The sequence below is a fragment of the Loa loa genome (genome assembly GCF_000183805.2).
Source record: "Loa loa unplaced genomic scaffold supercont3.48, whole genome shotgun sequence".
Classification (NCBI taxonomy): domain Eukaryota; kingdom Metazoa; phylum Nematoda; class Chromadorea; order Rhabditida; family Onchocercidae; genus Loa; species Loa loa.
This window is the reverse complement of record NW_018108228.1, coordinates 67000-78470: the sequence shown is the minus strand read 5'-3', so window position 1 is coordinate 78470 and position 11471 is coordinate 67000. Positions and strand designations below refer to the sequence as shown.

Sequence of the window (11471 nt, the reverse complement as noted above, 5' to 3'; positions counted from 1 at the left end):
GATACTGGTGGACTGTCGATCAAGAATACATCATTGAAAAGAAGGAGAAAGGCAGTCCAGTTTGGATTGAAACAGGAAGAGTTAATGGAGGTGTCGCAGCTTTTTCAGCTCATGGTTTGAAACCTGGATCAGAATACGAATTTCGAGTTATTGCAGTGAATGAAGTTGGTCCATCCGATCCATCCGAGCCATCAGATGGTCAAATAGCTCGATCAAAATATGTGATACCCGAAATTATCTCTCAAATACGGAAATTTAAAATCAAAGCAGGTTTATCGCTGACGGTAGAAGTGGAATATATTGGTTCTCCGGATCCATCGGTAATCTGGGAATTCAAGGAAGGTGAACCATTACCTGAAAACCTTTTGTTGAGTGGTAAGAATGGCGTGCTAACAAGTACAACAAGTTTTTTCATACCATCTGCTAAACGATCTGAAAGTGGAAATTATACATTGAAACTGAAAAATGAAGCTGGTGAAACGTCCGGTTTATTTGAAGTTATTGTTCAAGATAGACCGTCGACACCACAAGGACCAATTGAAGTAACTGATGTTACTAAAGAAGGCTGCGTTCTTAACTGGCAACCACCGAAAGATGATGGTGGTACAGAAATCACCAATTATGTAGTCGAAAAGCGTGATCTGCAATCAAATACTTGGACGCCGGTATCAGCTTTTGTTCCTGGTACCACAGTCGTAGTGTCAAAACTTGCTGAAGGGCACCAGTATGAATTTCGAGTCATGGCTGAAAACGCAAATGGGCGATCAGACCCGCTAAATAGTGACTCACCTGTGCTTGCCAAGGATCCATTTGGCAAACCGGGTAAACCCGGCCGACCAGTCGTTACCAATCATGACGTGGATCATATAGATATCGAGTGGGAGTCACCTAAAGATAATGGTGGCAATCCTATTTCACATTACGATGTGGAGCGTAAAGACTTGAAAAGCGGCCGTTGGATCAAGATAAACAACAACCCGGTAAAAGATACCAGTTTCGTGGATGATCGTGTCCAAGAAGGTCATATTTATGAATATCGAGTCCGAGCAGTAAACAAAGCCGGTCACGGTCCACCATCGGATCCTTCGGCTGCAGCCATTGCAAAACCGATGTTCCAGGCTCCAATGTTTGGTATCGATATTCACGGTAAAGAATTCAGGGTTCGTGCTGGAGAACCACTGGATATCAATGTTCCATATATAGCATCACCAAAGCCTGATTTGAATTGGGTGAAAAACGGTCAAATACTTAGCAGTGTGGAGACAGACGACTCGAAAACACGTCTTTATATCAAGGAAAGCAAACGTTCGGACTCTGGGGTATGCACAATTACTGCATCGAATTCATACGGTGATACACAAGCAACAATTAAGATTTGCGTAGTCGATCGACCAGGACCCCCAGAAGGCCCCCTGGCTTATTCGGAAACTTCGCGCCATTCTGTGACTTTGAGGTGGTGTCCACCTGAGGATGATGGTGGTTCTGAAGTTACCGGTTACCGTATTGAGTACCAAGAGGCAGGTACGCCTAATTGGGTTCGTGTGATTGAGGCGGTTGGTGGTAACACATATACCGTTCGCGGACTGGATCACGGAAAGCAGTATCGCTTTCGCGTGCGTGCTGAAAATGTAATGGGGTTGAGTGAACCACTAGTGGGTGCACCAGTGGTTGCAAAAGATCCGTTCGACCGGCCTGGACCACCCTCTACTCCCGAAATAATGGGATATAGTCGCAATCAAATAAGTTTATTATGGAATCCGCCAAACAACGATGGTGGATCGCCAATCCTAGGCTATGTAATCGAAAAGTTTGAAAAAGGTGGCAATGATTGGACACCCGTCAAGATGCGCTTGACTAAAAGTACCGAAGCTACTGTTACTGGTTTAATCGAAGGAGAAACTTACCAGTTCCGGGTTCGAGCTATTAATTTAGCTGGTGAAGGTGAACCAAGCGGTAACTCTGAACCCACCGTGTGTCGTCCATTCGTTACCCCACCTGATGCCCCAGATCAGCCACGGGTGGGTAAGATAACTAAGAATTCCGCAGAATTGACCTGGAACCGTCCTTTAAAAGATGGCGGAGCCCCAATCGAAGGATACATTGTTGAGAAAAGGAAAGATGGTGTTGGCGACTGGGTACCATGCAACGATAAACCTGTCAAAGATAGTTTCTTGGTTGTGGAATCACTAGAGGAAAATGGAGAATATGAATTCCGCGTGAAAGCAGTTAATTCGGCTGGAAAAGGTGGACCGTCGAAGCCAACTGATATGGTACGTATTGAAGAGCAACCAGGTCGCCCATGTTTGGATCTATCTGGTGTTAAAGATATCACTGTCAAGGCTGGAGATAGCTTTGAAATCGAAATCCCTTTTACTGGTGGTAATCCGAAACCAATGGCAACTATCTTCAATGGAGTGAAAGAAATATTTGGCGGAGATGATCGCATTAATATTGAGGTGATTTTTTATGCATTATTTTTACATGAAAATTTGTTTAATTTTGATAAAGTTGGCTAAATTTGTCAAGAATGGTGGTTAGAGGAAAATTTGTTTGATTTCGAAATTTTTTTCAATCATTATTTACTGAAAGGAAAAGAAATATGAAGAGTAATAATGTAAAGTAGTTGGAAATTCAGGTAAGCGCCGGTTTTGTGACCTTAACGACGAAATCGGCGAAAAGATCAGATGCTGGACCGTATCGCATCACGTTAAGTAATCGTTTCGGTAAAGATACAGCAAAAGTGAACGTTAACGTACTGTCACCACCAGGCAAACCCGTTGGTCCAATAGCAGCAAGTGAAATTGCTGGTGATGCAATAACACTTTACTGGAGTCCACCACTTGATGACGGTGGTGCTGGTATAAGCAATTATGTGGTGGAAAAACGTGAACCGGATGGTACGTGGACCAAAGTTGGTCAGCCACTTGGTGCCAATTTTCGAGTACGTAACCTAGAAAATGGGCATCCATATGAATTTCGAGTCTCAGCTGAAAATCAGTATGGAATAGGTGAACCACTTGAAACAATGGAACCTATTATTGCGAAGGACCCGTTTGGTAAGTTTTTCTACTGTTTCCTTAAAACTCAATTTTCCTAATGGAAAAATTTTTACTGCAAGCTCTAAATTCGAAACTATTTTCTAGCTATTTGTAAGCACATGAACCTCACTATTTTTAGATAAGCCTGATGCTCCTGGACGACCAGAAGCTATTGCAACAACCGAGGATACCATTACGTTGCAGTGGACTCATCCGTTCAAAAATGGTGGTTCACCGATACAAGGTTACGCGTTGGAAAAGCGTGAAGAAGGTGATGACTGGTCAAAATGCGCTTTTGGTCTTATCAGTGATACGCAGTACCGAGTAAGGATCATAATAGTTCACAAATTACGTTTTTACATAAAACTTCTGAAGTAACAAATTGCCTTAAAAGTGTAGCCTATGAATTGATTTGCCAGAAAGAAGACTAGCAAAAAGTGATTAAATCATCTATCGAATTACGTCTATAGCTGTCCTTTTTGAGGTCACTGGTTTAACACCACACAAAAATTATGAATTTCGTGTAGCCGCGGTAAATGGAGTCGGTCAAAGTCCATGGAGCCAAAACAGCGAACAAATTACGGCTCAAGTAGAAGCTGTAAGGCCAAGGATTCAGCTTGCCTTACTTGGCAGAGACATTATTGCTCGTGCTGGATCTCCAGCAAAGGTAGGTTAATGAAAAATTTTAGCACTGCTTAGTAGTGAAAAACTAATAAAATTTAGAATTATGTGTTAAAATTGGCCACATCTTCTAGCTTTTGAAATGGGAGATAAATTTGCAGATTCTAGTGCCATTTTCATCAAGTCCATCTCCGGAAATAACATGGAAAAAGGACGGTAAATTAATTGATGAGATGTCAAAACGTTTGAAGCTTGAGTCGAATGATTTTTTGACACAACTTTCATATGAAAAATGCGAACGCGACGACACGGCTAGCTACACCATCAAGGTCGATTTTTACAATGAGCTGCAAAATCTTTCAAAATTTCGATTTTAACATAGAGACGAAATGCTCTTTCTCTACTCTTATATCACACTATTCACTCAGCACCGTAGAAATCATGGAGGAAGAATCGATCTTTAGTTACCCCTTGGCGAGTAATTCTGTGTAAATTTTAAGTCTTAGATGCAGATGGTGCATTATTAAAGTATTTGCGAATAATTTAAAAAAGCTATCGCATAATTTACAAAAGCTATATATATAAAAGTAAATTCTTGAAATGGAATCGCATGGATAAACCTGATTCCAATTATGAGAAGATGCGGTAACCTATTAATTAATAAGTATTCTCAAATCAAAAGAAAAAAAATCTATTTTCAGCTGGAAAACGACGCTGGATCGGACAGCGTTAATGTCAGATTATTAGTTGTTGATTGTCCATCACCACCAAAGAGTCTTATGGTTTCCGATATCACACCGGATTCTTGCGTTTTGGATTGGGAATCGCCAGATGATGATGGAGGCTCTCATATTACTAATTACATCCTGGAGAAGTGCCGCATTAGTACGCCATCAGATGATGTTTGGGAGAAAATTAGCTCATTCGTACGTGGTACCAATTACGTAGTTACTGGTCTTAATGAAAACGAGCGCTACAAATTCCGAGTTCGGGCGGAAAATCAATATGGTATATCAGAACCAAATGCACTGAATGAGCCAATCGTTGCTCGTTATCAGTTTAAAGTACCATCACAACCAGATCCACCCACTGTTCGCGATATGGACAGCACCTGGGCTGAAGTGGAGTGGGAACCGCCATCAGACGGAGGTTCGAAGATTCTTGGATATATGCTGCAGTACAAAGAGCCAGGATCTAGCAAATGGATAAATGCCAGTGCCCGTCCAACACAAATTACCAGCTTTCGAGTCCAGAATTTAAAAGATAAGGGTGAATATGAATTCCGCGTTATCGCTAAAAATAAAGCTGGTTTGTCAAAACCATCGCTGCCATCAGAAAAAGTACAACTTAAACTCAAATTTGGCCCACCTGGTCCACCGACACAAATAGTTGCCGAATCGATAGGAAGGAATCACGTGACGCTCACTTGGGCTCCACCAATTGATGACGGTGGTTCCAAGATAACTGGATATATTGTGGAAAGCCGAGAACTTGGTATTAAGAGCTGGCGAATTGTTAGCGACTACAATGTACAGCAACCTGAATTTACCGTTCCTAATTTAATTGAATTTCATGACTACGAATTCCGAATTACAGCTATCAATAAATACGGAAAAGGTTTACCATCTTTACCTTCGTCACCAATCAAAATCCAGGAAATGGGTGGTTCTAAGCCTGTAATTGTTGTCAAACCAGCGGACACAGCTTCGCCTTATAATCGACGTGCAGTATTTACATGCGAAGCTGTTGGCAGACCAGGTAAGCTACTTATTGATTAATGAGTTCCAATTCCAAACTTTGGGATTTTGTAGCTATTACTGAAAAAGATTTTAAAATCATGATAACAGGACAATTTTTTTAGCACCAACTGCACGCTGGTTACGTAATGGACGTGAAATACCAGAAGGTGCACGTTATCGCACTGAAGCACAGGATGAAGTTTTCAAACTTATCATCAGAGAAGTATGGGATATTGATTCTGGGGAATATACCTGTGAAGTGTCAAACATTTATGGTTCCGATTCTGCTACTGCGGCACTAATTGTTCAAGGTTTGAAACTTGTTGAGCTAATTCTAATTGTTTCAGAATTCGTAGAATTTTGACTTTAAAGTTAAATTTTAGCGCCACCTGTGATCGAAAAAGGTGTTGCAAATGCCGTATATGCCGATGGCGAATTAGTACGACTAAAGATTTACTTCTCTGGCACTGGTCCATTTAATTATACATTTACCCTGAACAAGAAAGAGATACCTGCCGATCATCCCAATATCCATTTCGTGGACTTCGATAATCACGTTATCATTACTATTCCATCGATCCATAGTAATGAGGCTGGTCGTTATGAGTTGACAATAAGCAACGACAGCGGTGAAGCGAATACTGGTTTCTGGCTGAATGTCACCGGGCTACCATCAGCACCGCAAGGACCATTGCAGTTTTCCGACTTGAACGTATCTCAAGTGTTACTTAGTTGGAAACCTCCAGTGGTTAGTTTTTCTCTGAATTCCTTTTTCGCAGTTCAACTTCTGAAATATTTGTCAGTTAGACTGAGCTGAACTTAAAAGATTTTTCAGAGTGATGGTGGTGCACGTATAAACAATTACATTGTCGAAAAGCGTGATCTAGCAAAGGATGAATGGACTGAAGTAGCAACATTCATAAAAGATACCAACTATTTGGTCACTGACCTCTTCGAAGGACGTGAATATGAGTTTAGAATTAGTGCCGTCAACAAAAATGGGCAAGGTCCAGCCCTCGTTGGTGACCAGTCAATTATTGCACGACTACCATTCGATCCTCCATCATCTCCTGGAAAACCCGAGGTAAATTTTTCCGAGAAATTAGGTCATTTTAACCGTAATACTGTGCTAGAATTTTATAATTAAAAACATCTTGAATCGAGTTCCAGTTTTTTCTTTCTTTTTATTTTTAATTTGTGGTTTAAAAGCAATCAATGGAGTACGTTTTAGAGTATAAATATAAGTGAAGATTCTCTGACGTTGAGTTGGGCTCGTCCAAACTCCGATGGAGGTGGCCGCATCCGTGGATATTTGATTCAAAAGAAGGAAGTTGGCACAGATATCTGGCAAAAATGTAACTATAATCCAAATCCATCCACATCCTGCGTCGTGAATAATCTGATTGAAAATCGTGATTATGAATTTCGTGTGTTTGCTATTAATGATGCTGGTCATTCCGAACCATCTATGAGGTATTTTTGATTCACTGCAAATATGTCAATTTACTATTTGATTGAAAATTTTGTCTTAAATGATAAAAATTTTTGAAAGAATGAGTTAATAAAAGAAGTAATCCTTTTAGCAATTACTTAAGCTTTCAAATCCTGAAACTTACTTTTCCAGTAATGTTATCAAATACGTTCATTTATCATCTGGCCGAGCACCAACAATTATTACTCCGCTTACCGATTTGTATGGTGAACATGGACGATCGGTGACTTTAGAATGCGTAATAACTGGCAATCCACAACCGGAATATCGTTGGTACAGAGGTTTACGAGAACTTACCGAAACTTCCAAATATAATATCTACGATAAGGGCGATACACAGGTGTGTTGTACTGAGAAGTCGAACTCGTAAGAAGTAATAAAATATTTAGTAACGGTTTGCTACAATCTGGAATGCTGTACTTTTGTTCGATATTATTGAACGCTTCTGTGATATTCACGGTTTTATTCTTTCCCTACAGTGCGCATTTTTCAGACATTGGTCATTAATGATTTGCATGCAGATGATGCCGACGAGTACTCTTGCCGTGCAACGAACTCGAATGGCACTAAATCAACGCAAGCACAAATAGTTGTTTGTTCTAAACCCCGTGTATTTCTTCCACCGCGGTATCATGGAGGTTATGAAGCAAAGAAGAATGAAAATATCGAGCTGAAAGTGCCATTCAAAGCATTTCCACAACCTACAGCAAAGTGGTTCAAAAATGCTGAACCGATCAGCAATTCTGATAAATATAAGATTACTACCGATGACAAGTAAGTTTTCAATTCTCTAGTAATTGCCTTAAAATTTTCAGAAAATTAGTTTTAATTAAATTTAGGTTTATATTTTATGCTTCGATTTACATTAAATCTCCGAATACTATCTTTTTTAGGTTTACAACTTTGGCAATCTCAAGTGGTACACGAGAAGATTTTGGACAGTACCGAATAGTAGTAGAAAACAGTATCGGTTCAGATTCTGCTACTATAAGCTTAACTGTCGCTGATAAACCCGATCCGCCAAGATTCCCAATCGTTGAAAATGTTTTGGATGAAGCTGCTATTTTGTCGTGGAAAGCTCCGGAATTGGATGGAGGTGCTATGATTACCAAGTATGTTTTCGGAGTTCTTAGATTAAATTGAAATAAAATGTTAATATCTCATTAAATCAATAACGGAGTATGTTTCAAAAACGGCTTTCAAGAAAGTTAATTTAATTTAAATCTCCAGCTATATTATTGAGCGACGTGAAGCAACTGGTGGACAATGGGAACAGTGTGCCAAATCACGTTATACTTATCTAACAGTAGAAGGGCTAAAACCTAAGCATACTTACGAATTCCGTATCATTGCCGAAAACAAATATGGACAATCAAAACCGTGTGAACCAACTGCTCCTATTGCTATTCCTGAACAACGTATTCGAAAAAAAGGTTACGATGGTAAGGATATTTATTCCGGATGTGTTGGATGCAAGTTTGTATTGAAATTTATTTATTTTTTGATTTACCTGAAAATTTCCAATGATAAAATCTTAATTGAAGTTTACATATCTGAAATTTTTGCAGTTGACGATTTGGGCAAGATTGTCCATGGAAAAGGAGCGACATCTGATAATTATGATGCTTACGTAATCGATGTTTGGAAACAATACTATCCGCAATCGGTAGAACCAAAACGAGAATCGGTGTATGATTATTACGACATTCTTGAAGAAATTGGGTCGTAAGTTTCCTATTTGTGCCGTTCAAGCAACTCCATGAGCTGAATTCTGAAAAAATTTTTTCCAAAGGAAAATGTACAGTTTTCGGAAATAAAGATTGTTTGTCGAGATATGTCTTATTTTCATAAGAATTTTAATAATATTTTCTAGAGGTGCATTCGGCTCTGTACATCGTTGTGTTGAAAGAGCAACTGGTAATACATTTGCTGCGAAATTTGTTAATACACCTCATGATGCGGACAAGGATACAGTGTGCAAGGAAATTAATACCATGTCTGTCCTTAGACATCCAAAACTGATAAATCTGCACGATGCTTTCGAAGATGATAAAGAAATGGTCATGATTTACGAGTTGTAAGTTTTTTCATTTATAATTAATTTTAATGCTAAGAGAACATTCAGATGTTTTTATTGACCAGTCTTCATGTCATAAGTTTTCGGAATATTTTTGGCAAGATTCATAAAATTGGTAAGACGAAATTTTTTGCAGTATGTCGGGTGGTGAGCTATTCGAGAAAATTTCCGATGAAAAGAATCGGATGTCGGAAACGGATACAATCGGTTACATTCGACAAGTGTGTGAAGCGTTGCGTCACATGCATGAGATGAATTATGTACATCTGGATCTGAAGCCTGAGAATATCATGTTCATGACGAAGAAAAGTGACCAGTTAAAGTTGATCGATTTCGGTTTGGCAGCAAAACTAGATCCCAAAGACACTGTAAAGGTGACAACTGGTACAGCAGAATTTGCCGCACCGGAAGTAGTTGCCAATGAACCAGTGGGATTCTACACTGATATGTGGAGCATTGGTGTACTTGCCTATATTCTGTAAGTTTTTTAAGCTTGGCTTATTTCAACCATATCTGGAAGAACAGAATTACATGTGGTTCTTAATTCTCTAAGCATTATTTATTAATTCTCTAAGCATTATTGTGCCCTTCCTGATACTACACAGTTCTGATGATATCAAGAGATTGGTTGTATGTCGTACATCCCTTACTTATATGTTAATCAATAGTTTATTCTGGATATTTCAGCTTATCTGGTCTTTCACCATTCGGTGGAGAAACTGATGAAGAAACTCTCCGGAATGTAAAGAAATGTGACTGGAATATGGATGATCCTAGTTTTGCAAATATTTCTCAGGAAGGGAAAGATTTCATCATGAAGCTTCTAATGCTTGACCCGAAGTAATTTTCATTTCATGCCATCCTGTTTTATGCAGGTACTTGAAGCCAAGATAAGTAAGTAGCTTTTGAAAAAGTGCTTCATTTAATCAGCGTTTGGATCAATTGCAGAAGTCGAATGACCGTACATGAAGCTCTGGAACATCCTTGGCTTAGTGGCGTTGCCAACAATGTACCATCTCAACAAATACCCAATGAACGCTATCACTCCATTCGTGACTCCGTTAGACAGAGATATGTAAGTATTACGGAATTTATTACATCTAATCTGCATCTTTAGCCAATATTTAATGTAGGAAGAAGATTAAAATGTTTTGTTATAATTTATTTTATCAGGACGCTTGGCCAGAACCAAATCCACCTCTCGGACGTATTTCGAACTACAGCTCCCTTAAAAAGCATCGTCCAACTGAATATCATATTCATGATACATGGTTCAGCAGAGAAGAGGGCCAGCCACGATTCATCGTCAAACCGTTTAGTACGAGTTGCAATGAAGGCGGAAATGCTACATTCTCATGCCGGTATTGTGATAATTTGATATTCGGAACGATATAAATTTTAATTGTGAAATAACTTTCATATGAATTGATCTTATTAAATCTTTCATAAGTAAAGAACTTATTGCAGAGTTATTGCTTCGTCACCACCGATAGTGACGTGGCATAAGGATACAGATGAACTGAAGCAAAGCACCAAATATATGAAGAAATACACGGATAATAATTATATGATAACGATAAATAGGGTTAAACCAGAAGATGCTGGTGAGTATACTGTAAGGGCAAAGAATTCATATGGTTCCAAAGAAGAAGTTGCATTCCTGAAAGTGATTGGTTGGTTTAAATTAGAAATTCAGACTTAAATCTATCAAGGACTTCAGAACCTTCTGTTCACCTGTTTTTTACCGAATTTAATAATTTTGCATAGAACTTGTTTTCAAAGTAGATATATTAACTTTCATTACAAATCTTGAGACCAAACTACATAGTTTTTAGAATCAGCTAGAACACAAAGCAACTTGAGAGCCTCGGAATTTGAAAAACGATCCTATGTTATGCGCAAACCTGAACCATTTAAAGAACGCCAGATTGCTCCAAAATTCACCTTCTACCTTCGATCACGTCTCATCCAGAAGAATCACCCATGTAAATTGATTTGCAATGTACAAGGCGATCCAGTTCCTAAGGTAATTTTATACATATTTGAATCTGTATTACGAAAACAATGCTAATGTGTAACTTGAAACAGTGTCAGATGATAGTTCATTGTAAATTTATTATCAAAGTTCAATTCTTAATTTTCAGTTTGAATGTTTATTTATAGGTTGAATGGTTCAAAGATGGTACACCAATTGACAAGGATAGAGCACATTTAACCTATCGAAGCGGTGTCTGTACAATGGAATTATTTAGTTCTCGTATGGATGATTCGGGTACTTATCGTTGCGAAGCAACTAACAGTTTGGGAACAGATTATACTGAATGTACTGTCAGTGTACAAGGTAATAGCTGTGCTTCTAACTGATATTCGAATATAGGAATTCGTTTATATCTGATACATAACATTCGATCGATCCATCCACAAACATATAAATTATAACAGTTCCACTTATAATACAAATACAATATATTATAAGTCTTCACCTTAAATAATTAGTACTGAAA

The 11471-nt window shown here is 38.7% G+C and overlaps 1 protein-coding gene across 1 annotated transcript in view; it reads left to right on the top strand.

Annotated features, from left to right (window-relative positions):
* LOAG_17189 (CAMK/MLCK protein kinase) overlaps positions 1–11471 on the top strand; it is a 39720-nt gene that overhangs the window by 26376 nt on the left and 1873 nt on the right. Inside the window, exons 47-69 of the mRNA XM_020449852.1 lie at positions 109–2456; positions 2636–3056; positions 3178–3362; positions 3523–3705; positions 3821–3988; positions 4361–5417; positions 5521–5709; positions 5782–6146; positions 6234–6482; positions 6630–6871; positions 7023–7230; positions 7384–7664; positions 7784–8002; positions 8121–8332; positions 8459–8615; positions 8764–8967; positions 9104–9445; positions 9655–9807; positions 9916–10042; positions 10141–10328; positions 10435–10640; positions 10803–10993; positions 11131–11308. Of these exons, the coding sequence (XP_020306561.1) occupies positions 109–2456; positions 2636–3056; positions 3178–3362; positions 3523–3705; positions 3821–3988; positions 4361–5417; positions 5521–5709; positions 5782–6146; positions 6234–6482; positions 6630–6871; positions 7023–7230; positions 7384–7664; positions 7784–8002; positions 8121–8332; positions 8459–8615; positions 8764–8967; positions 9104–9445; positions 9655–9807; positions 9916–10042; positions 10141–10328; positions 10435–10640; positions 10803–10993; positions 11131–11308 (8073 nt within the window). The remainder of the gene's footprint in view (positions 1–108; positions 2457–2635; positions 3057–3177; positions 3363–3522; positions 3706–3820; positions 3989–4360; positions 5418–5520; positions 5710–5781; positions 6147–6233; positions 6483–6629; positions 6872–7022; positions 7231–7383; positions 7665–7783; positions 8003–8120; positions 8333–8458; positions 8616–8763; positions 8968–9103; positions 9446–9654; positions 9808–9915; positions 10043–10140; positions 10329–10434; positions 10641–10802; positions 10994–11130; positions 11309–11471) is intronic.